We start from the raw sequence: 26,932 nt of genomic DNA, 5'->3' as shown, positions 1-26,932 counted from the left end.
TCTTCATGCTCATCCGGTCCCCATGCTCGTCCTCTCTACTTGTTCGTTCGCTCTCACACGTTCGACTGGCCGAATGTTCATCAAGTCTATACGTTTGTCCGTTCAATATAGTTCTACGCCCTCGCCCTCTTGCTCTTTCCGGTTGAGTTGTATGCGCTTTTGCGTTTTGTTTGCTTCTCTTTATTTGCGTGGTCGTTAATTCTACACGTACTCATCAACTCAATACGCTCGGCCGCTCTATACACCCAACCATTCTTCATACTGATTGGCATTATTATGCTCAACTGATTCATCCGGTCATCATACTTATTTGATCTTTCTAGTCGTCTGTTCTTCCAAGAGTGCTTCGGGAGGAATGGGGGGTAGTCTGCAGTGGCAAAGGAGTGGTTGCAGAAGCCAGCCAGGGCAGGAGCAAGGTTGTCAATGTGGTCCTTGATGGTTTTGGAAGAACAGGGAAGAACCTGTTTTGATGAGACTTCATAGATCGGACTTGTCTAGAAACCCGTATTGCCTTTGGAGCAGGCGGCAGGCCAGTTTGCTCAAATGTACATGCAATGCTGGCGCACGCGGTAATGCAGATGGGCAAAACGGGGTCTCTTCAAGGATCTGTAGCAGCTCAGGAAGGTGGGTGATGATGATGATGATGAATAGGTTCCCACTTTTCGGGGAGAGCCTCCACTTGAGGACAGAGTTGATTCCAAGAGTTGGGAATAGTTTACACTAGCAGTGGAAAGGAGAGGGGCTCCAGGGGCCACTCGTGCGTAAAAATGGATGCAGGCGCTAGGGGGACACCGGTTAGGGTTGCGATTACTCACCGACCCCCGGCTCACTCCGGACCAAACTTCGGCAGTCGAGTCCACATCGGTTGCAGGTCAGGTGAAGCAATCTGGCGGCTCTGCGGCTTTCAGCGACAAATTTACAGCGATGATTCCCAAACGGGACAGTGGCGATTTCTCTGCTCCTGGTGGATGGATCAGGCCAGTTTCATGGCAGCAGGATTCAGGGGCAAGTGGGGCACAAATGCAGCGCACCTGCAAAGTTAGTCACCACGGCTGGGCGACACGGTAACCACGTATACACCGGCGCGGGCACACTCACTCTACTCCAGGCCTCGGAACGCCAAGTGAACGAAATTCGGTGCGAGAGTGCCGTGAACACAGAGCTAGCGACGTACCAAGTTTTGAGGTCCTCCTCCAAACGGCAGCGGTATCAGGGCAAAGATTCTCCGTAAGCTGGACTGCCCACTGGTTGGCCCAGGGACTCTTCCGAGAAAGCTTACTTGCAGGGTTTGATGAAGGTGCCGAGAATAGTTGGTCCCACTATTTCAATGGGTCGAAGCGTCTCTGCAGACCTTCTAGGACTAACAGATACAGAGGGGTCCCACGGGACGACAGTGGGCTCAGGGTGCCAAACCTTCCAGCGGGTCACCAGCAGTTCCTCGACTCGGCTTCTTAGTTTCAGGATACTTGGATTTTATCCTTCGTTCAGTGAGAACTAGAGATCGACATGGTACTGGTAGTTGGGGCCTTCTCTTATCCAGAATCTCCTTCGCGCCAAAACGAAGAGGACCCAATGGGCGATCTGCTCACATACAGGCATACCATATGTAGACCAATCGCGGACCACAGTGGTCCCAGGCATTCACGGCACTCCAGACACTCTGGCACCCAGGATCTGTATTGTGAACAGACATTCCAGCCCACATCCTGGAGACCCACACACAAGGAATGCAGAAGCCTGTGAAAGCTTGGTGTTTTGCGGGAGAATGCAGCCCCAAATAAGGACTGACCCTGGTCGGCTCGACCTGGGGAAGGTGAAGGGGCAAGATGGCCAAAGGACAGGACAAAGAATCTCGTGGCATGGCCATTTTGGAGCCAGTCCACCTGTTCATGCCAAACGCGATAATCGCGGTTTACCTGGCAGGAAAGGGTTAAAAAATATACTAAATGATAAGCTGCCACCAGCCCTGTCCAAGGCACATCTAACAAATCTTTTGAGAGTATCTAGGGCCTTTGGAAATGACTAATAGACCCAAGTGCAGCGTACTGGAAAGTACATTGTACACTTACGTGTTGCAGAAAAATTGCAACATTGGAAAGAACTAAGGGAAACAAAGTCTCCCAGTACTGACTGTCTTAACGGCATGTCAGTTTCCCCATAAAAAGTGAGCGAAAAGCCCAGAGGAGTGCAGCAGTAGGCTGGGCTCCTCTGGTAAAGTCAGACTATGGTGTTTAACATCAGCAAAAGGTTTGGGGTACACAACTAGAGGGAAAATGACACATGAAATGGAAATCTTTCTTAACAACTGACACACGCTTCCTGGGTCGGATGAACAAGAAGGTAGGAGCCCTCAATATTCCTAGGAGGGAACACATCTCCCTAGCAAGAGAAAAAGCCCACTGGCTCCCAGTCGAAGAACGCATCCAGTTCAAGACTCTCACCATTACCCACAGATGCATATCCCAATCTGCCCCTAGCTACCTTACTGAGCCTATACAACCAGTCCAGACACTCAGACCCAAAAGGGACCTGTACGCAAACCAACTCTCAGTCCTCAACTTCAACAGAGCAAAAGCTGGTGGTTCGAGCTTCGAGGTTCTAGCTCCAAAATCTTGGAACTCTCTACCTCCCAAACTGAGAGCAGAAACATCCCTCAGGGCCTTCAGAAAGGCACTGAAAACCTCCTTATTTAAGTGAATCCTACTTAAAAGACCAATGCAATGTGAATAATGTCTAATTTACAACTGTACCTATGCTCACTGTTCCCATGTAACCTCGGAACTTTAGCTATGTTTGTAACCATGTTCCCATTGTCTCGTTATATTCACCTATGCCAAGTAAACTTTCTTGTAACAGCGCCACGAAGCCTGAGGGCAGCTGTGTGCTTTAAAAATGCAAATAAATAAATAAGTAGGTGGCGGTGCTGGAGTTGCCTTGGCCTGAGGGGTAGCGAGGGAGAGATGGAAGGAAAGGAGAAAGTGATCACTCCAGGAGAGAGGAGTGGTGAGGGGGATAGAGAGGGGGAGGTCTGAGGAGATCAGAACATCCAGAGTGCGCCCTGGAGAGTGAGTCGGGCCAGAGGGGAGAATAGAAAGAGTCGAAGAGGTCGCGAAAGAGTCCAGAGCAGCCAGGCTTATCTCAAGAGGGGTCAATGTGAGCAGTAATGTTGTGACAGAGTTTCACAGTAGCAATTATCCAAATAAACACTTACACTCAAGGTAATTATTAATTTATTTCACAGTCAGTTGTAAAGTCTTCTTCAGAAGGGAGCAATATATGTAACAATTCAAGTACACTTCAAAACACACTCTTAGTTTCTCTAAATTAGTCGACACCCATTGGGGATGGCACACAGACACTTACTACACCCTCGGGTGACTTAAATAGCTAGGACACTGGACATTGATTTATCACTAGTACACTTAGAGTGATACGAAGTTCGGTGGAAAAAATAGAATAGAGGAATAAAACAAAGGTTACCAAATAATTCACAAACAGGTAACTACTTTTGAAGAACCTTCCAATGGCAAATAAGTTTAACTTATTTCCTGGGAAAAGGATAAAGCACAGAGTCAAAGGTGAGAAGGGTCTCTCAGGGAGCCAGGACAGCCAATGTTAACTGCAGTGTCAAGGCGAGCTGGAGATCTTTGCAGGTAGGTAAAAAGCCTTGCACAATGTTTTTAGAAATGTTTGCAGAAAATGGAACACTTGAAGAGCCACAAGCTGGGAGGCTTGTGAGGGGCAACGTTTCAGCAACTATGCAAGGCAACAAAGACAGGTCTCAACTGAGACCGAGTAAGGCTACACAACAAGAGGTAAGTTCTCTAAGACTTTACAGTACCTCTGGTTAGAAGAAATGGTTCCAGCTGGCTTCTGTTCCTGAACAGCTCTGCAGATCCTGTTGTTCATGAGCCTCAGTCATGAGGACAAGAGGGAGGACGTTTGGGGACTCCTGCTCTCCTGCTATGCAACGGTGACTGGCAGCAATGGGCAAACTTCAATTCAGTGGTCCTTCGGTGTTTCAGCTCCTCATGTCTGACAGCAAATAGCAACAACGCGGTTCTCGTATACCACTTCAGACTTTCCTCGCTTCTGGGGTCCAGCACTCTGTTGAGGTAGTTCAAGCTTGGTCAGTCCTGCATCAGGGAAGTCCGGAGGATCTTCCTGGCTCTATGGTCTGACTTAAAAGCAACGCATGTGAGCTGGTGTTCCTCTCCCTGGCTCTTCGGTTCCAACAGCAGCAGTAGAAATTAAACCAGCTCCGAGAGGATGTCCAGACAGGCTTACTTTGGAGTTGATTGGTCCCACCAACTCAAAAGGGAGAAGTCGTCCTTGCAGGGCTTCTCTAGACAAGGTGAATTCAGAGCTTCAGCACAGCTTCAGGGCTTCACCGTGCAAACCAACGGTCCAGGAGTTGCAGCAGGCATCTCTTCTAAGTTCTTTTTCGGATTCCTTTGTCCAGTGGTCGACTCTGCCTTCCAAGCCAAAAAGCCTCACCTTTTATGCAGGTTTCTCCCATTCATTCCAGCCCAGCTGTCAATCACAGCAGGGTGGCTGTCCTTGCTGGACAACCAGCCGGCCAATCACCTTTGAGTGCATTCCTGTAACCAAGGGGATTAAGCAGAGGGAGTTTCGGGCACCTCCATCACTTCCTGACCCTGCCAGACATACTGGAGCCAGAGGCGGTCTTCACTCGTGAATCCCGCCAAAGACAAAACGAACAACGAGACCAAACCTGGTTTGGCGCGCAGAGTAAATCTAAAGAAGGATCTTTCCAACAAGAAATGGCAAAAAAAGAAGACCGGGCCATTTTGATGAAATGGGCACCCATGGGTGCCTTACCGTGGCTGCGAATGCAACCCGCTGTAAAATCACACAATGGTAGTAAAAAGTAAACCACTGCCACCAGCCATTAATTGTAGAAAGGGTAACGTAGAAAAGGTTACATGAGAAACTAGAGAAAGGGGATACTAAGTAACCCCTCCTGCACCCTATGGTAAGCTAGTGTGTGTTGGGTCTAGTCAATTTCACTTCACTGATCTTGAAAACAGTAGTTTCACCAAGAGAAGGTATTTAAATTTAAACCGTTTGGAAAATCTAAGAGACTTCCCAGTGCCACTGCACTGAGGGTGCTGTGTGTCACAATGTAAAGATAATGCCTATGGAGTTTGTCAGACTCCAAAGTGAGAATAAACACAGAAAAAAAATCACATTACAATTATATGAGAGATACAAAGTCCTAAAGTCCAGCAAAAGACTGGGAGTCTTTAAGGTAGAAGGGAATTAACACATTTCTGAGAATTCTCCGTAACAGACCAAGACAGTGCCATTCAGGTAAACATTAATGATGACCTTAGAGGAGTAGAACGGGGCCAGGAAGGCCTCCCACCCGGTGCCACCATTAATGGGAGAAGAAGAGAAAGGAGAGAGCACAGAGCCAATATGAAGTGAGTCGTTTCTTACCTGTAACTTCATTTCTCCAGCGTTAGTATCTTTCATGGATTCACATGCTGTGAATATTTCCCGTCGTCAGGCTGGGAAACCTCTGTAACTTTAACCTAGCTTTTTCCTATGGAAAACTTCGACACTTTAGTGCCCTATCAACTTTATTTTTGGGTGCTTCAGGGTACCCCAATAGGACGTCTGATATAAATAGACCTGCCCCCGCAGCTTCCCTTCAGATTTTAACCTGCAAAGTAGAGGAAACCCGAATTAAGGTTTGCCTGCAGGGGTGGCCGGTGAAACATGTGAATCCATGAAAGATACCAACGCTGGAGAAATGGAGTTACAGGTAAGAAACTACTACTTTCTCCAGCATTGGATCTTCCATGGATTCACATGCTGTGAACAGATTAAATAGCAATATGACAAAACTTGTGAGGTGCATGACAGGCAGACCAAACCCCATGCCCTAAGACATAGCAACAAGCACAAAGAACGACATACACCCACATGCATGATCATAAAAATCAGCAAGGCATCAACAAACCGAAAAACCCCTGAAGCTGCGGGGCCTACCTTACTGAAACCGGCGTTGGAGGACTGCCCATCCCACCTGCACATCTTCCACATGTTGCTGCCCCAGACAGTAGTGCCTGGTGAAGGTATGCAGCACCGCCCAGGATGCAGCCTGGCAAATGTCCACTAGCGATATTCCAGCCCAGAATGCCGCCGTGGACCGTGTAGAATGGGCCTTAGGTTTGCCCCTCAAAGGCTTGCCAGCTTTCGCGTGACAAAATGAAATTGTAGAGGAGACCCAACGGGAAAGTACTTGCTTGGAAATAGATAGTCCCTTGTTGGAGGGACCAAATGCCACAAACAGCTGTTTTGACTTGCGGAAACCCAGAGTCTGGTTAAGATAAAACTTGAACGGCCTCTTGACGTCTAGAGAATGCAGGGCCTTTTCTGCTGGCGTGGTCGCATTAGCAAAGAATGAAGGTAAGGCAATGGAAGCCAGTTTGTGAAATGCTGATGGTACTTTCGGGATAAAGTGGGATTAGTCGCCAAGAGAACCTTGTCCCTCATGAATCTCAGATACAGAGGGTCAATTACCAGTGCCTGCAACTCTGACACCCTTCTGGCAGAAGTGATCGCCACCAGAAATTCGACTTTCCACAAGAGGAACTTCAAGGAAGCTGTCGACATGGGCTCAAACGGCGGTTTCATGAGAGCCGAGAGGACCACATTGAGACTCTTCTCCGGTGGAAACGTCACTAAACATAGGAGTAGCATGGTGCCGTCTTGTGAACCTGGAAATGGCTGCCAAATGCACTTTAATCGAAGACAATGCCAGTCCCCCCTGCGCCAGCTGTAACAAGTAAGGGAGAATCAGGGCCGGCGAGACGTCCAACGGCTGCACCTCTGGGTGCACTTCACACCAGGCACAGACCCTTGCCCATTTATGACCATACACAACATTGGTAGAAGGGGCCCTTGCCGCCTCCAGGATCCGCTGACACTCCTGTGAGATACCTAGATGACCAAACTCGGCGTGGGCAGGAGCCATGCAGCCAGGCTGAGAGATGCTGGATCGTGATGCCACACTCTGCCTTCGTCCTGCGAAAGGAAATCCTGGTCTGTTCCCAGACAAAATGGCTCTTCCACTGCTAGATGAAGGAGATCAGAGAACCACGTATGCCTGGGCCAAAATGGGGCTACCAAGATCACTCTGCACGGGTACTTGCGCACCCACTGGACCGTTCTCCGAATCAACAGAAACGGGGGGAAAGCATACGCGAAGAGGCCCATCTACGGGAACGTGTCCCCCATCGACGCCGGATGACACTGCTTGTTCTCCTGCATGGGAAACAAGTCCAGTGGAGAGTCCCCATTATTTGGAAGATTTTTGAGACCTGCTCCTTCTTCAGCTTCCACTTGTGCAAATGACCGGTGTCTCTGCTGAGCGCGTCTGCCTGAACATTCTGAACTCCCGGCAGATGGCAAGCCGTAATGTGAATGCCCGGAGCAATGGCCCAATGCCAGACCTCTTGAGCTTCCTTGGACAGGATCCTGGAATGTGTGCCGCCCTGCTTCCTCAAATAGAACATTAGGTGGTATTGTCCGTCAACACCCGCACCACTGCCCCTTGAATGCGAGGTAGAAACTACTTCAGAGCCCAGTGTATCACTCAATTCCAGCATGTTGATATGCAACAACATCTCCTCCCGAGACCACAGATCCTGTACTTGGGACTTGTCGAGGTGCGCCCCCCACCCCACCTGAGAAGCGCCTGACAATCGTGAATTGCAATTCCGGTTCCAGCAGGGTCATGCCCCTTAAGAGATTTTCTGTTTAAGTCCACCATCGAAGTGCGTCCACCAGCTCCCTGTAGACTACCACTTTGTCCGACCACAACCCCAGGCACTGCGACCACTGGTCTGAAAGGAATTCCTGGACCGGTCTCATGAACAGGTGGCAATTTGGGACAAGCGGAATGCATGACGCCATGGAGCCCAACAGCGACATGAAACTTCGGACCGAGACCACTGAACCATGGCCCCACTCGCCTCTTTGAACTGCAACTTCTCCACTCTTTTGCTAGAAGGCTTCACCAGATTGTCCTGTGTGAGAAACTGAGCCCCGAGAAACACCAAGTCCATGGATGGCTTCAGATAGGATTTTGCAAAGTTGAATGCAAATCCGAGCCGTTGTAACAGGATCATGGACACCATGAGAGACTCCAACGTCCGTTCCGATGACCGACCCTCACCAACCAATCGTCCAGGTATGGGAACACATGATGGCCCTCCCTGTGGAGGAAGGCAGCCACCGGAGCCAGGCACTTTGTAAAAGTCCTGGGGGATGACTTCAGGCCAAACAGGAGGACACAGAACTGGTAATGATCATCCCCCACCCAAAGCGCAGGGATTTCCGGTGGTTTTGCTGCATCGGGACGTGAAAGTAGGCGTCTTCCAGATCCAACGACGCCAGGAACTCTCCCGGCTGCAGTGAGCGGATCACATCCTGCAGTGTGAGCATCTTGAACTTCAGGCGTTGCAGATTCTTGTTCAGCGTCCGAAGATCTAGAATAGGCCTCCACTTGCCATTGGGCTTTCTATGATGAAATATTGGTGGTACACGCCCTGGCCACGTTCCGAGACCGGGACTGGTTACATTGCCCCTTTCGCTAGTATGAGTACCACCTCCTGCCACAAGACTGGAAGATGCGGCTGCGCCACGTGTACGGGCGGAATGGAGAGTTGAGGGTGCCGAAACTCCAACGAATGGCCCAGACGTACTGTATCCAGCTGTCAGTAGTGATAAGACGCCACTTGTCGACGTGGTTTGCCACCCCGCCCCCTAACCGCCTGCCCACATGGCTGGCATTGTTGAGACTACAACTGCCTTCCCTTAGCAGCCAAAGCGGGCGTACCCGTCTTACGTTGTGCTTGGAAGTCTCTGCTCTTTTGCGCTGACTGGAACAAGTGCCTGAAGCCTTAGGAAGAATAGCTGGAGCGCCCGTAACCCCTGTCTCGGGTGGCGGCAAACCGGGCATTATCCGAGGCTCCACGAAAGGCCCAAAAAAAGCAAAATGAACGGCCATTCTGCAGGGAACCTAGAGACTTCACCGTCTCCGTGTCTTCTTTCATCCCCTTCAGAGCCTTGTCGATCTTGTCCCCAAACAAGTGTTCACCCTCACAGGGCAAATCCACAACCATATACTGGACTTCCGGCCTAAAATCTGTGCATCTCAGACAAGCCTGCCGCCAGATTACAACTCCATTATTGATTTGCTTAAAACCCGACTCTGCCAGGTCCACTGCAATGTTGATGCTTTGGTTGGAGGCCTCCTCCCCCTCACAAACTAGCAGCATAGCTTCTTTGCAGTTTTGCTCCGGAAGATGATCTAAAATCAGGGCCAACCGGTGCCATATTTCCCGGTCATACCGGGCGATAATAGCCAGGGAAATGGCAGCTTTCACCATAGAAGCCCCACTTTCTTCCCGAATGCGTCCTGCTTTCTTGCCTCACTGTCCAGGGGCGTAACGCGCTTGTGCTGGCTTCGTGCATTACGGCTAGCTGCCGCAGACACCACAGACTCTGGCGTGGGCTGCGTGAAAAGACATTTGGTAGTTGATTCGAAAGCCTTAAACCTATTTTCTTGATGCCCCTTCACCGCAGGTTCCAAAAAAGGATGAAGCATCGTGCGCAGACCCTCCTGCCACACCATGGTCCAAAATGGGGACCGAGAAGACCGCCTTCCGTCGCTTTCCCATGTGGTTGAAAAGAAAACAATATTTATGTACCTCTTCTGGAGCCAGTCCAAACTCCTTGCAAGCTGTCGCCATCATGGCGTGGAATGCCCCAACATCATCCGGTGGAGACGGTTGAGCAGGGCTGCTGGACTGTTCCACCTCAGGGTCTGTATCCCATGTATCATCCCTCGTCGGCGACAAGGACACCGTCGACAGGGTATCTCTAGGAGCATGCTCCTGATCGGAATCTGGCAACGCCCCTTCCTCAGGATGACTTCTTGGACGGTCCAACCCAACCGGCGACGGCAATGGCAACCGCACCCGCGGCGTCTTCCCTGGGGCCTCACCAAGGCACACCCACAACCACCGGAGCCAGCGGGCTTGGAGGCGGAAGCCTTGCATCCAATTGCCCCAACAATGACTGGAGCGTATTCAACACCTGCAAGGATAGCAATGAGTGTTGATTCACCAGGGGTGCACACCCCTCTACATCGACAGATCGAAGATCAGTTCCTGTCCCTCCCCCCCTAGTCACGAGGAAACAGAGTAAGCAGTAAGCAGCCAGTTCCTGTTGCAGAATGTCCACCGGAAGCATGGGCCCAAAGCCGGCAGATTGCCACGGCACCCCGTCGGCAACAAGCCACCCTCTGTATCGATCTACGTCATCGACACAACAACGGCCCACTGTCAGTCACAATGACAACCGTCCAAGAGTGGATTGTACCACCACCGTCGACGAGGGAACATCCATCGACGACACCTTCGTTGTTGGGACTGCGGCCTCCACTGCCTTAGCTTTCTCCGGTGAAGCAGACTTCTTGGAAGAAGAGCCGGAACGGTGCTTTGATGAGTCCCGGTTGGACGACGATCTACGATGGTCCTTAGCCGACTAGAGTTTCAAGGATGAAGACTCTCTCGGCTTCAACTGTCCTCTGTCTGACGCTGCCACTGATTTCTCGAGCCTACCACCAGACACCTTCGACTTGTCCGGCCGATCCAACTTGGACAGCGAGGAGCCACTCACCTCTGTAGCGTGATGCGACCTGGATGTAGAGGACGTGCTACCTCTCCCCACCTCAGACGTAGGCAACTCCATCCGTTGCTTCTTAGCGGGGGGTTCCACCGACGCCGTCCGGCGGTGCGCAGAGGTCTTCTACGCCGATACCGAAGACTGCCCCCCCTGGACTGAAGCCACTTCCAAAGCCGGATAAGTGCCTGCGTTCAGCCACAAGAAAGTGCCAAAGGTTGCAGTCCTTCAGAGTCTTCTGAGAAAACCCTTGGCAGATGTCACAGGCCTCCGCCGAATGATGGAGGTACAGAGAGTAGAGACAATCCATATGGCCGTCCTTTTCAAAGACCTTTAGGCCAAAGGTAGCACAAGGCCTAAAAAGAGATTTTTTCTGGCCCACAGATGATATGCTGGCCGGATACGAAAAAGCATGTGTAAAACACGAAGAGAAAACGAGATGATCCCAACAGTTTGGAGATGGTTGAAATCTGAAGGGAAGGCGTGGGGGCGGGGGTATTTATATCAGACGTCCTATTGGTGTACCTTGAAGCACCCAAAAAGAACGTCGATAGGACACTAAAGAGTCGAAGTTTTCCATAGGAAAACGCTAGGTTAAAGTTGCTGAGGTTTCCCAGCCTGACGACGGGAAATATTCACAGCATGTGAATCCATGAAAGATCCAATGCTGGAGAAGAGTCCATAGGTCTGGCGAGACAAGGACAAAGAGGATGTCGGTGAGGGCCTGTCTGGAGGAAGCACTGGTAAAAGTGTCATCGATAGGGAGGCCTGAGTTGGAGACCAGGATATCCTTTTTGACTTCTTCCTACCAGACTTAGTGAGGAGAGCAGGATAGTCGATAGAGAAGGTCCGATAGCACAGCGAGTAGAGCACTCGCTTTGACATCTGTGCAGAGCCTGCTGACACAGGTTTGAATCCTGGCAGGGTCAAACTCAGCCTTTCATCCTTCCGAGGTTGATAAATGAGCACCACACACCGTGGGTAATAATAAGCAGCGCTCAGATACCTGAGGGTTCGTAGCGCTATATACATGCTAAATTATTATTATTATTAGAAGCAGTTAGAAAAGATAGGAGAAACAGAGAGCACCATAGAGTAGGGGGGAAAAAGTGGGGGGCACTAGAGGAGGACACAAGGAGGGGTGCAAGCAGACGAGACGGAAGGGGACAAGACAATAATGGACAATTGACTAAGTAGACAAGAGCTCAGATGGAAGAGCAGGCAGAAAACAAGGCAGTCCGGCAAGCAAAGCAGGTTACCAGGATATCAGGAACAGAGCAGTCATTAAAAGAGAACCTAGAGGAGGGTGGAGCACAGCAGAACACAAAAAATACAAAAGAACAAAGCAGTCGACAAATGATAACCTAGAGGAGGGAAGAATACAACAGAACACAGAGCAATACAATGCAATACAGGGCAGTCGATGAGGAAAAGCAAAGGGGGTACGTGGGTGCAGGAGGCTGGAGAAGGGGGGCGCGAGGCACACGCGATAGGGAGCTGCGAGGGACCACACAGTCAGGGATGCGCAATGCAATGAACCAAGGATGGAAAGTGCAAGGAACGTGCGGTCGGGAGTTGCGAGGAAAACAGTCATGGATTGCGAGGGACCACGCAGGCTAAAGGCGCACAGGCACGAGCGTGGCAGAGGTTGGAGAGGGAAATAGAGCACAAGCAATCATGGGATTGCCAGGTACCACCCAAGCCAGGGGATGCGCAGCGCGTGCACGGAGGCAACACAATGGAAGATTACGAGGGGCCACGCAGGTAAGGGAGGCGAAGCGCGAGCAATGCCAGGATGGAGGTGGCAAGGGCGCGCACCTAGCAAGCAGAGGGGCACGGATGGGTATGTGATCAAGGAATACGAGGGGCAACACAGGGAAGGGCAAGCCGCTGGTCCTTGGCCGAGGGGGCTGTCCTGGCACGGGGTGACTTGGTTGGCCGATTTAAAGGGCCTGCCAACCAATGGGAGAATGGTGGGATGGAGGGAGGGGGGAGTGGGCACACACAGTGGCGCGAGAATAAAATGGAGCCAAAAAATTTGGAGCAACGGGATTAATAGCTGCAGATCATAATGGGGCAGTCAGTCAGCGTGGTGCAGAAACACTGAATGTCCACTGAAAAGCCATAAATTGCTCTTTGAAAAGTGGCTAATGTAGACTAAACCAGATTAAAAAAAGGCAACCAGGTGATATGAACATGGCTGGATAGTTCAAGTGCCCTGAGGGAGGTGAATGCCTGAGGATTCCAGAAAAGGAAGCTTGTAATGTGTACTGCAAATTGCATATTAATTAGAATTAAAGGAGTAGGTTGCTGGGTCATCAAACTACCAACATGCGGCAGCTTATCTTGCGTGCCCTGGATGATAGGGGCCCATTTCAACTGAAAGGGCTGAAACGCTCTGACACAGTGCCTGCTACACCAGGACCCAGAGGACCCATAAAGAAGACCACAAAGAATAGATCAGGTTTCAGGGACGGGTATGGATGGAGGCAGTCATTTACAGGGCTAAAGACAGGATCTGGTCCACAGGGGCTTGAACCGTGTACCAGCAACTACTCCCTGGAATAAGAGAACAATCGGTGTACCAAGGACAACAAATCACAAGCCAGGAGCAGAATCAGCATTGTAGAAGGTACAAGGGACAAAGCACTGTGACCAAAACAGGGGAATTTATAAAAGTACCCCTGCCATTCGAGCCATATGGGCTACCATAGGACAGCACATAAAAATGGGTGGCAGTGGCAGGGGTAGGATTTATAATTAAGTCCCTTTGGCCACAATAATAAAGTCATATCAAAAACTTAACGTGCCCCAAAATAATGGGACAATGAATCCAAAAATGGGATTGTCCTATCAATTATTAACTATTGTTTTAATCTACAGGATGGTACAAAGGCTTGCATAATAGTACTCTTTGAAGCATCTGTTCTCACCATGGACTGAGATCTGTAAGGTCTGTGACATCAGGAGAGAGCATATTTGTAGTTCCTTGGAAAAGTCTTTTAGGTTGACTTTCAGTCTCCATTTCACCTACACAAAAACAAACAAACAAACAAGTGTATGTTATGATCTGAAAGAATGCTAGACATTAACATAAATACAATGTACTCATGCCGAATGAAAATAATGCCCCAACCAATGAGACTTCTTGTTAACCTTATTTTGTATTCAGTGTGACAAGGGCTTAGCACAAATGTGCTGCCTTTGTCTGGTTGCAAATTACATGCACAAAGGGTTCAAAACTATTCCACACATCCTTTTTTCTTTTTGATTAATGCTGCTGTGCAACATGCTCCGGTCCCGGTCCCATAGGGAACTATTACCCACAAGTACGGAGAAAAGTGGATGGGGACGTTAGAGTGTAGATGGTGCAATCTCATTGCTAAGCCGTTTAAACCCCAATTGCGTTAACGCAATAGGGCTGCGATGTCAACATTGTGGGGCAGGAATCATTCGTACCGGGAATCAAAGGTGAAATTAAAATCAACATCAATCAAGGTCATTTGCATGAATGAGGTGGTACATTTGTCAGAGAAACGTGTAAGGAACCAGATATGTCTACTACTAGAATATATACATAGTAAAGCCTTATAGCTCACCAGTGGGGTCATTATCATGGAAAGTCCTACACCCCCAAGTTATGACCCTGGACAAAGCAGAAGGCTATACATAGCGAGCGGTTCATTATTCAAAGCAATAATGACCCCTCTTGGGGTCAAGCAGGCTATTAGCACATACTACTAGTAGCAATAAAGGTTTTGGAGTTGTGGTGGTGAAGTAAACCATGTTAGCTTGATAATGAGTAAAATACACAAAAATGTGTTAGTAATTTAAATGGAAAACAAGGGGGATTCTGGAAGTCCCTCTACTGGCACGAACACAGCCCATTGACCTGTTCTTTGGTGGATGGCCCCTGGGAGAGCCTCAACTAAGTCTTTAGCTCACTGTCCCTTTCACAGAGGAGAACTTTCCCCACATATCAGTCTTTTGTCCGGCCCAAGGGCAGTCCAGCACCAAAATGCTAAAAACATTCTCCTCTGAACACGAGTACCAACAGCAACCCCAGACACATGTTTGGGACTGCAGTTGGTACTCTTGTTCAGAGGAGAATTGCCTAGCATTTCGGTACTTGACCTCCCTTGTGGGTGGGACAAAGCGTGATATGCAAAAGGATATTTCTCCTCTGTGAAAGGAACATTGAGCTAAAACGTGGTTTTAGACCCTCCCGAGTGCACCTTCCCATTGAACAGGCTATTTGGCCTAGTTCGCTCTCGGTAGAGAGGCTCCCAGACCCTTTTGTACATTTTTTGTAATTTAAATGGGATTTCATTTTTAGTAATTTAAATGGGATTTCAATTGGCAATATTTAAATAACTAGATTGTCTTTATAAAGGTTTTAATTATAAACATGGTTGAACTTGAAAAACCTTGAAAAGCCTTAGCATGAACGTGCGTTAGGTGCAATGAAAATTAAGTTTTCTTAACAAAAGTGAAAGCATTATTGCATTTTGTAACTTTTACTTTGTTGTATTAAATTAGGTTGGAGAGTCTTTTTGAAAGAAATCTAGCTGGGAAATGACATTTCTGTTTATTGAATGCAGGGACATGCTTTCCGTTTTCCTGGCTTCTTTTGAAGTCAGAATGTCAGATGCAGTCAATACCAGTAGTTACCGACTGTATCAAGAACATACTGACTGGCTGAGAGGATAGCAATGGCGACTTCCATGTGCTAATGAACATTATCATTTCATTCTATAGAATAACATGCAGGCTAATATTTGCATACCAATTCTATGTGATCAAAATAAGGTTTTGTGGACGAATTTGTGTTGCGATTCCCCATTCCTCACCTACATCCCACTGAATATATGTCGTTTTAAAAAAAATCTACCAATATTTGGCTCTGCATCAATCCAGTTTTAAAGTAAAATTACCATGGTTCTCTGCGATTTGTCCATAAACATTTCTGATCATTTGTTTTATTATACACACATTTTCTGTATCTGAGGGGCCACACCACACTATGCATTCATATTGCACTGTCATGCGTTATATGCTGAGGAATTATGTCATAACATCTAGCGATGTGTGTAAAAACTGAAAGGATTGGTTATGATGCATATGGAAGGGGTCATGAAATGTAAAATGATTCAAAATGTTCTGTTGGTAGTATCACACACAGGGTTGTCCGTCTCCTCTTAAGCAGGCTATAGTCAAACTTTCAAAAATAATCTCCCATCCCTAGCATCACAACCCTTACTCTACTATACGCTGTAGAGATACAAAAAAAAAAAAAATACATATTCAGGCTGCTATAATGCCGGCTTCTTCTTTTGTCCACTTTGGGATTACGGCTTTGTGTACAGGAACTATTGCAAACTGTTATAGCTTGAATGGCCAGGATCTCGTAAAAGCTTCTAGGAAGGCTTAACCCTAGAGAGTTAATTCTCATTTTCAGAATTCCCACCAAACTTATCTTGTTTTACCTTGACATGTTCAGCTTTGTCACAGAGTCTTCAGATTTCTTGGATATCCATGTTAAGTTTGATTGACAATGTCATGCAGTTCGCGTCAGGAGTGCATGTCCCTGATGCACTGGAAGGTCGCTATTGCACCCTAGCACCAGCTAATGCCCTCCTATGGATTCTACACCCCTGTCATCTAATGGGATTCCTCAGCATACTCCAGAGGCCGCAACAGACCTTGACCACGATGAAGCCTAATCCCACCCGAGTGGTAGACCCTCAAAATAGGACAGTGTCATTCCTTAACCCTAAAGAGCCAAACATCCATCATTCAAGAGTCGACTGCAACCAATGGACTTCAACAATGAGGCAAAGGCCATACCATCCTCTGCTTTTCTCCAAAATGGTTTAGTTTTTATCCATTGTTTTTAATAGGCGGCCATAAAGAATTGGACCACAGAAGAGACTATAAATACACACGGCTGTTCGAACACTGACAGTATAGCTCATCATGGACTTGAATGCCAAAATGGTTATTCTACAGAATCTAGTGCTTTTCTAAAAGCCTGCAGTGGACTAGTATTCTATGCTGCCCCATTACTGCAAATATGCACAGTACTTTCTATGGATTTTGAGACTGTGCCACCAACTGAGTGAGACCCAAAGTGAATGTCGTTGACCAATTCTAACGATTAACCACTTTTTAACAGTTTGAGCTAGAGACTTTGGAGACTGCTTTTTCTCTAACTTTCAAAATTGAATAAACTAGTGATCGAAAATGTCTGAAATATAATTCTGCCTGAACACAGTCAATATGACAATTCTTTACTTTTATTGTTGTGCATCATTCTACTGCTGAGCAAATGGCCTAAATTGTTTAATCAAGTTGACCAATAGGAGAGACAAACGAAGAGCAACTACCATGTGCTATATTTGATTCCCTAAGCAAAATGTATGAGACATTAGCAACGTGTGTTTGGGAAAGTGCATAAAGAAGCATTAGGATAAATGTAGAAGATATTTAAAGGATAATGGGTCATACGTAAGGACATTAAGTTATAGTTTGCTTCCCAGATAGAAGCTGCATATGGGCCAGCTATGTACTATTGTAGTTCTCATTCCTCCTGCTAATTAGGTGATGTGTTCCCAGGAATGATTTTAACTACCGCTTACCAAATCCGGATTTCAATCCCAGCCCTGCAATATACAAGGTACCTCTGTAAAGCCTGAGTCACTTTGCCATGTTTTGGTCATTTGTTAGAAGAGCAATAGATTAAGAAAAGTGGGCTGTGTTCACTGTACAAGTGTACATCCCCTCTGTTCACAATTTAAAAAGGACGTTCAGACAAAGTTCATTCTATCCTTGTGGCCTATTAGTAAAGTTTCTCTTTTAGGCAACCTTTCCTCCATATTCTATCGATCTCCAAACGTTTTGATTTTGTTTCACACCTTGTCCTTTACAGAGAAGTGAAGCCTTCCGCTTCAATTCACTGGCCATGTGCTCATTTGTTATGGGGAAACTGACTAGTCTTTCCAACTGTCAGTAGTGGGAAACTAGGTTTCCCTTTTGTCATGTTATCTAGGCAACATTTTCATATTGCACGCAGCATCTTTCAATACAGTGCAACGGGAATACTTCTTTATCACCCTAGACAAAGGGATTTTTGGTTACTTTTAAATGTGCCTAAAGACAAGCTGTGGCTAGTGTCTCAAGATAGCCGTACCATGAGATTTGTCGCTTGTTCTTTGGCCATTTTGTTCTTTGGACATCTTCCTGCCTTCTAAGGTCAGGCATTCCCTTTTATAGTCATGCATCTGCATGGGAAAGCAGTGGCTTTCACGGGCTAGTGCATGCCATGTGTGTTTGCACCAAAGAATTGGGCTGGGACTGTCTGGTAACAAAACACAATCTGATGCCAGTGTCTAGTGTGCATGCAGGAGTCAGCCCGACAGTGGTCCCTGATTGGACCACTGATGGTGTGCATGAGTGGTGCAGGTCCTTTCTATTGGAGAGCTGAGTTTGATAACTCAACTGGAATAATGAGTCCTGCAGCCATTTAAGCTAGGAAGAGCCACGTGTCCCGTGTAGCTGTGCAGACGTCGGAAGACCAGAGGACGAATCCTGAACAGGACTTATAATCATTCTTGCTGCTGTCCTGGTGAAGCCCTGCTGGACTACCTGATCTCAGATGAGCCTTGCTGGTGCTTCAACCCTTTGGACTGGTGGGATGTCTTCTCACAAGCTTGCAACCTTCGGAAGTGTCCCTGGACCACCCAGTGTACTGACCAGCTCCGTTTTGGGCTACCGTGCCAGAATCGTCACCATTCTGCTTTTTGGCCTGGAACTTTTGGGTCTCCAGCTAGTCCTACAAGTCACCTTCCTGACAACTTTCAGAGTCCCAGCATTGGCGGGTCCTGTTTTGGAAGGCTTCAGACTGGTGAGATGCCTGCTGTCCCCCGTGTGCGGCGACTGTCGCTGAAACCGACCTTAACCCATCTGGTAATGTGTCCTGCATCAGTGCCTGCTGCATTGCTTCGCTGGAAAGGGCTGCACTCGGCTCCTGGACACAAATGGAATGTTACCTGCACCCACAGCTCCTGGGCATCTTCCACTGCATCCAAAGGCAGGAAAACCTACCTTCAGAGACACCTATTCGATCTGACAATACCTTTGGGAAAATCAGAGTAAGAGCAGTGACCCCATTGCCTTCATTATAAAGTTTGTGAAGAACTTTGATTTGTATTCCATTCGATTGCTTTTTAAATGTTTGTTTAAAAAAGCTGCTCTAGAAGCTAGGAAAGTATTTTATTTAACTGTAAATCCATTTGAAAGACTACTGGAACAATTTGCACACCCACAGTAAAATTTCCTAACTTTGTCCATCTTCTAAAGGTACTTTGTGAACTTTTGGGCACTACGTCCCGTTCAACTTAGGGTTAGACTCAAAGTTAGGGCTTCTATTCCTGTGGGCTGGTTATACAATTGCTTAACTACTTCCCTTCCCTTTCAGGTGTATTGGTGAATTGTATGCATTGTACTAACCACCTGCGACTGTATATATGTTTTATATTTAGTGTGTTGTGTAGCATTAACTGCTTGATTCATTTTATGGTGTGTTTGTGGGCCTATAATAAACAGTATTTGTACTTGCCAGTCAAATCATTGTATATTTCACTATGCGGACTCCAGCCTGTTACATGGTATAGGTAAAGGAGACATGATGCGTCTCCAGATCACACAAAATAATGCAGTAAGAGCAGTCATGGGATTGAAAAGGAGTGCCCATGTCTCCGTAGATAGGAAAACATTACACTGGCTTCCTATGGCTAAGCAGGATACCTTTTCGACTAATGTGTATTACTCACAAATGTCTTTTTGGGTTAAGGCCAGCTTAACTATATAGCCACATCTCCTGGCTACCCGTCCGAAAGAACATTGAGATCTAATTTTTTTGGGTCTTCTTCAAACGCCCCGTGCCAAACTTGGCATAGTGGCACAGAGATCTTTTCGCTTCATCGGACTGAGAATCTAGAATGCTCTTCCTCCAGATTTGAGTGTGCCAATCCTTGGAAGCTTTCAAAGCTGGACTTAAGACACTTCTGTTCTGCTAAGGTGGGACTTTATCTCTGGCTTGATAAGAATCTGCTTCTCTTTCTTCTGTTTCTCCCGATTTATGACTTTGGTTTTCATGTTTTTTGTATTGTATGTTGTTGGCTCCACTATGCCTCTGGGCCTGTCTTTGGCGCCTTATGAATAAATAATGGACCTCTGACCCCACTCACCTTTTTTCAGACTTAGCCTTGACCACTTTTCCACGCTTGACTTGTTTGGTTTGGCTAAACTCTCAGAGTTCCCCAGTTCACTATAACTAGGGTGGCCTCCAAAAATCTGTCCACCAGGCCAGGTTTTGGAAATCCATCTTAATACGGCCTCTCCCCTGTTAGCCAGAATTCCAATTTTGAGGATTCTAGCACCACTTTTTGCGGCCCCTCAACTTTATCTATCTGCCCCCCCCCCCCCGGCCCCCTTCTGTCTTTTTGTCTCTGTATCTTTTTGGTGGCCACAGGGACTTCTCCTGAAGTCCCCGCTACCATTACGTCCCTTTATACCATATAAAAAACAGTATATTGTACGGTTTCGTTCCCAGGTTGCCAGTCCCACAGTGACTGTCAAGCGCCCCATTTCTGCTCTGTTGAAATTGTGTCCCTGTGATTTGGTTTTAGGGAATAGGATGGTGGTAGCCGTGCTTTAATTTTGGCTACACAAAGGGTGAAAGCTTTTTTACCACATTGGTAACCAAATCACATTTTGGTAGCTGTTAAGAATTTTCATTTCTGTGCCAATTCCCTTTAGCCTTTGAGAACCCCAGCTCTTTTGCTGGACTCAGGGCTTTTTAATTTGTATCCCTGAGTGGGACCTTTTCTCACACACTCATGTATTTTCTTGACTATGATTTTCTATGCTCCTTACTGTTTTATGGAGTCCATAGGCATCTGCTTTTGCACTTTGACACACAGCACCTTTTGTGCAGTGCAAGTGAGAAGTCCCTTGGACTTCTCATAATGTTTTACTACGTTTTCCTGGGTGAACTACTGTTCCCAAGAATAGTAAGATGGCCCCTGTCTTACTTACCTTCACTTTATGGGTCCATCACACACCACATGTGTAGTGCTGCAGGGTTACATAGTAACTCCTTTAACCCATTCCTCATATAACATCAAATTACACTAACTCACTTGAATGGCTGGTGGCAGTAGTTTCTTGTTTTACTACCTAGTGACATGTATCTGCAGGCTGATACCTCAGCTGCAGTGCTGCTCCCAAGGGTGATTTCTTGTTAGTTAGTTTCTTCTGGGCTTTAACTCTGTTTGCATCAGGTTTGAGTCCTTTGTATGTTTTGTCTTTGGCGGGCTTCAGTCCGGATGCCAGACTAGGCTATAGTGTGTCTGGAAAGGCAGGAAGTGAGGGAGGGTCCTGGAATTTCCCTGTCCTTTGTCTCTAGGTGTGCCTGAGTGAAACCAGTTCAATTGGCTGGCTGTCCAGGAGGATAGACACCCTGCTGTGATTGACAGCCTGTTAGGTTAGAATTGATGTAGTAACAATGTGTGAGAATACACAACACTTATCTGCTTGGTATTAGGTAACCCACCTTTTGGTATAGGTCTGTACTACACAAGTTGGTAGTGTGACTGAGTAGCCAAGCCTATCGCAAGAGGGGTAAATGTGAGCTGTAGAGCGGTAGCAATGTAATTCGCAAATACAAGTATCCAAGTAACACTTACACTCAAGGTTTCAGTTCTAAATAGTTATTTAACATCCATTTTTAAATACGCTTTCTTCAAAAAGGGCAAGATATGCAACACTCAAATATACTTTAAAATACTTTTCCAGAATAAACACAAGTTAATACTCGTTAGAGATGCTTTTTACACACGTCGTATACCTGGAGGTGACTTCATTTACAAGGACAGTAATGGCATTTATATATCACTAGTTATACTTTGCAGATTCCGAGGTTGCAGAAAAGAAAGGTTAAAGGAAGGAAAAGGGTTGAACAGGTTCTCGGGGCATGTGAGTATACTTGAATCTTCCAATTAAGTCTAGACCAGCCTTTCCCAGCAATAACAGTCTAAAAACAAGTTACCACCTATGGAGGGACAGAAATATCAAAGTCAATGGACTAGAAGAGTCTGCAAGGAGCCAGGACAACCAAAGTCAATTGGAGCACAGTCTATGGAGCAGAGTCACTTCTTAGTTAATTAAAGTTTTGCACAAAGTTAGAGAGCTTTGTAGAAATCCTTTGTAGGGTCACAAGCTGTTAAGCCTGTGAAAAGCAGAGTTGGAATCAATTCTAAGGTTAAGCTACTGCCAGTTTCAACTGAGAAAAGCAAAGCTCAAGACAAGCAGGCACGTACCCAAAGTCGAAACAGTATCTCTGGTTTGAAGAAGAGTGGTCCAGCTGGATTCTGTCCTGTTGCAGTGATGCAGATCCTGGGTTCCTGTGCCTCAGTCGTGGAGGACTACTGCGGCAGCAATGGGCTCTTTTCAGATCAGCAACACTTTGCGGTTTCAGCACTCGGTAAACAGCAGCGACGCAGATCTTGGATACCCGTTGGGCTGCCCTCAATCCATGAGTCCTGCACTCTGGTGAGAGGACTCAAGTTCTGGTCGTTCTGCTCGTGCAGGGTCCTCCGGAGACTCCTGGAGCTTCTGGCCGGATTGCAGACTTTGCACTAGACTATGGGTTTCTCGACCCCTGGCACTCAGTTCTTGCAGCAGCACAGAAGTACAGCCAATCAGGGAGGATGGTCCAGTGGAGTTCGTCTCCACTAACCCAAGGGAAGAAGTCGTCCCTTTCGGAGATTCTCTTATTCGGTCAGAAAAAAAAAAAGAGTTCCAGCACAGCAGCAGGGCTTCACCAGGCAATTCAAGGGTCCAGGAGGATGCAGCAAGCTTTGTTCATGGTTTCTTCATCGGGTGTTTCTACTAGTGGTCGACTGACTCTAGTCCCAAAACCCTCGTCTTTAAAGCAGGTTTCTCTCATTCATGCACAGCCTAGGCTGTCAATCACACAGCAGGGTTGCTTTCATGCACTCCTAGAGACAAAGGGCAGGAGAGTTCCTTTCCAGACACATGGCGCCAGAGGCGGGTTTCAGGACTGAAGCCTGCCAAAGGCAAAACAAACAAAGGGCTCAAACCTGGTTTGGCGCACAGTAAAACGCAAGAAAGACCTCACAAACAGAAAATGGCAAAAAAAGAAGACTGGGGCCAATTTGACAAAATGGTCACTCATAGGTGCTATTCTGCAGCGGAGGATTCAGCATGCGGTACAAAAGCACAATGGTAGGAAATTTAAGCCACTACCACCAGCCATTTAAAGTAGTGAGGGTAACACATTTTTCTTACATGAGCATGTAGGATAAGGGGCTACTAGGTTACCCTACAGCACTCCACATAAGATGGTGTGTGCTGGACCCACAAAGAGAAAAGGTAAGTAAAGTCAATTTCACTTTACTATTCCTGGGAACAGTATTTCAAACAAGAAAAAGTATTTAAAACTTATGAGAAATCTAAAGGATTTCTCTGCGACACTGCACTGAAGGTGCTGTGTGTCACCAGACAAAAAGTAGATGCCTATGGAGTTTGTTAGACGCCAAAAACACTGGAAACACATGATCCAAATCAAGTCAAAACACATATGAGAGTGAACAAAAGGTACCACTCAATCCAGGGTTAAAATTAGAAAGTCCTAAAGACCAGCAAAAGGGCTGGAAAATCTTAAAGACCAGCAGATGAGCTGGGGGCCTCTAAGGTTGAAGGGAATTCGCACAGAAATGAGAATTCTACCTAACACAGCCTAGAACAAATGGGAACTTGCATAAAATGTGAGGTTTTTGGGACTAAGAGCAGAGTCGACCACTGGAGGACAACATCCAAAGCAGAAGACGAGAGAAGACGCCAGCAGAAAACTCCTGGGCCGCGAAGTGCCAGGTGAAGCCCTGCAGCTCTGCTGACCCAGTTTTCGAATTGACAGGGAAAACCCGTAAAAGACGACTTCCTCCCTTAGGCTGGTGGCACCAACTAGCCTTGAGACAAACTATTGTGGGCATCCCCTGACTTGCTGCGCCTTTCCAAGGCTGCAGAAGCCCAATATCTGGGGTACCTTGAACACCTGCGAGTACATGGTCTTCCGAAGACTAAATCCGGCCAGATCTTCGTGGGCATACAGAAGATTCTACAGAAGCAAGAGATCCGCGTCCAGAGTCCCCTCACAAGAGTCCAGGACCAAGGGATTATGGAAATCCTAACCAGAGCTTTTCGTCGTTCTTTGGTGATGAGAAAAAAGCGTCAAAACCACAAAGAGCCACTGAATCAACGGAAATACATTGCTGCCGAGTCCCTTTCTCTCGAGTGCTGCTGCAAGAGCCTGCCAGATGTCATCCCTTTTCTCACCACAACCAAGGACCAGGAACAAGGGTCTACTGCATTGCATCAAGAAGGCATCCAGCTGGAACAACTTCTTAATTTCAAAGGTACTGTGGGGCTTGGGGTGGGGTACATTATACTTTTGCCATTTGGGGTGCTTCTTATCGTTGGGAGTGCGATTTAACCCTACACTAAGTTGATCTCAACTTATCTGCATTGGCCTTACAGCTTGTGCTGTCTAAAGGTGACTCCACATGAGTTGCTTTGATTTCTCTTTTGAACACTATTTACTCAATATTGCAAAGGCAATACTATATAAATGCTATACTGACCTCAAATGACATCACCTCAGGGTGCGGGTACATGTGTAACATATGAATTAATTACTCACCTGCTTTATTGTTCACTGTTTAAATTGAATCCTACCTTGGGATTAATGTTACAGCTAATTACTGCTTTTTAAAGAATGCTTTAAATATATGTGTGTATTAAGAAATAATGTATTACATACCTAAGTGTGTAAGTGTTTAATTGGATACTTGTATTGACTGATTTCATTGTACAGCTCTACAGTTCACATTATCCCTCTTAAAATAAGCCTGGCTGCTCAGTCACACTACCAACTTGTGTAGTACAGGCCTATATTAAAAGGTGGGTTACCTATTACAAAGAGATAAGTCTTGTGTAGTCCCACACCAGTTGGACTGCACTAATTCTTACCTAACAGTAGCCATTGGGGTACCAATGTTTTATAAAGCCTACTCCCTGCCATTTTGCTTTGTAGGGCTTCCCTTTGTTTAGGTAACCATACAATAGGCCCAAAATGGCCTTTCTGACAATATGAGCTCTTTGTGAGCCCATCAAGGCAGCCTCCATATTCGTCCCAACTGGTTTAGGCTTGTATAGGTCCCTGGACTAGCCCTCTCACTTCCTGTGGTGGTGACATTAGCAGAGTGGCAGTCGAGTGATCTGAACCTCTGCTCCCAGCCCTATTTTGGGATTGACTGGCTGGGCCAGGTCACTTTCAAAGGGGTAGTTATGTTCTTCTCTGCCCCGAACTCTCTTGTTCGCTGGTTCCTGCAGCTTCAAAGTATCAGGTCTGCCGATCTGCTAAAGGAGAATTATTCTGTGAATCCTGACATTTTTGCCATTTGTAACACATACCTGGCCAGCTACAGTGGTTTGGGCATATCCTGGTCCGGGTTTTTGGCTGTCAGAAGTCCAGTCCAGATTTATTTTTTGAAGACTAAAGGTGACTTGCCACATTTCCTGGGTCGAGCCCTCCCTTCTGGAACAGTTTCTGGGGCATTTTAACACGGCATCCCGCAGTTTACCGTCAGGAATTTCTGCTTCGCTGTGGAATGCTGCAGGAGTCCGGAGGGGTTCTGAGAGTACATCAGATGTTTAGAACGTCTGAGGATGCCACCAGTCATTTTCTCTGTTTTGTTTGCTCTGCTGCTGGGAGCCATCTGCTCTGGTTCTCCCTTCTTCCTAGCATCATGTTAACAGGATCTTTCACGCCTGGCTTTAAGGCAGAGGAAGAACTTTTGTTCTCCTTTTGTGTCACTGGGATTATCGTTGGTTCAGGAACAAAGCCCTGTGAACCAAATCCTGAACAGCGTACCTGTGGAAGAGAGACTCGCTTACCAGGTTGGTTTAGGTCACTGGAGCCATTTCTGCCAAAATCACTGCAGTGAGTAGCTACCTTGTGGTCCTTGGAAGGGTGATTATTCACAATATTCACCCCTGGGTGTCCCCCCTGGCCCGTGGTAAAGATTGCTGGGAGGCAAGTCTAAACCGCAATTCCCCAAATACTTAAATTGGCGGTCCTACCATTCTGCAACATCTTCTGGGGTCCAACATCCGACCTCTGGAACTCTTCCTTGGGGTCTCATGTAGTCTTCCCTGGGGTCGATTGTTCAGCATCTGCACCTGTGGGGTAGATCCGACTTACCTCCAGTAGCATGGATGGGCCTTTAACCTTTCCCGCTATCTTCAATGGAACTGTGAAATGACACTGGAACTTGCCTTAAAGCAACTCTGGGGTACTAATCTGCCCCTTGACATTTTCCCTGAATCCCTTCCAGTTCCAGTGAGCTCTGGACTAAGATTCATCATTTCTGTACTTTCCCGTGATTTTCTATTCCTTTTTAAAGTCTTTCCTTTCATTTCATTTCTGCAAGTAAATTTACTTGTAACTTGACTGCAACTGGAAACAATGTGTATTGTTCCATGAAATATATCAGGAAAGTAATTTACTGAAAAGCTTAATTCTTGGAAGTCATTGCTATTGTTTTCTAGGGTTCCCTACTCTCTGTAGCTTATATTTATTAGTCGTGTGAACATGGGCAGTAATACTGTTATATAGCCTAAGGTGGTCAAAAGTGATGTTGAGGGGGCGTGGTTAACTGCCAAACGATGGAGACGTAAACCTCCATTGCTCTTGAGCCGCCGGCCAGATCCTGCACTTATCCTGCGAAAATAGACCTTGTGGACTGTCCAGAATACATCTTACAGCTGCATGAATACATGCTGCATCGATCCCTGCGAGAGCGGAGTAGAATCGGAGAACGATCCTGAAGTAACGGCGATTCGAAAACGCGGACTCTGAGCCGCACACAGCACCCAAGATGGCCGCCGCGGGCTCGCTGTAGGCGGAGTGGAGAGGGAACGCGACATACCGACAAGGAGCCAGCTGAGAAGGGAAGGAAAACAGACTACGCCTGCATGACTGGGGCTCACCTGCAGCCGCGAGACCCCTACCTTGCCGGTGCTTGAAACTATGTGAGGACGTTGAGGGCACACAGCGCCTGCTGGC

General features: G+C 47.1%; 1 protein-coding gene across 2 annotated transcripts in view; it reads right to left on the bottom strand.

Annotated features, from left to right (window-relative positions):
* PABIR2 (PABIR family member 2) overlaps positions 1-26,932 on the bottom strand; it is an 812,224-nt gene that overhangs the window by 73,798 nt on the left and 711,494 nt on the right. For both annotated transcript variants that reach the window (XM_069612821.1, XM_069612822.1), the window contains exon 9: positions 13,656-13,752. In XM_069612821.1, the coding sequence (XP_069468922.1) occupies positions 13,656-13,752 (97 nt within the window). The remainder of the gene's footprint in view (positions 1-13,655; positions 13,753-26,932) is intronic.

This window comes from Ambystoma mexicanum, chromosome 5p, assembly GCF_040938575.1.
Source record: "Ambystoma mexicanum isolate Mex_15411 chromosome 5p, UKY_AmexF1_1, whole genome shotgun sequence".
Lineage (NCBI taxonomy): Eukaryota > Metazoa > Chordata > Amphibia > Caudata > Ambystomatidae > Ambystoma > Ambystoma mexicanum.
Note: the sequence above shows the minus strand (reverse complement) of the source record. Positions and strands in the feature narration are given on the sequence as shown.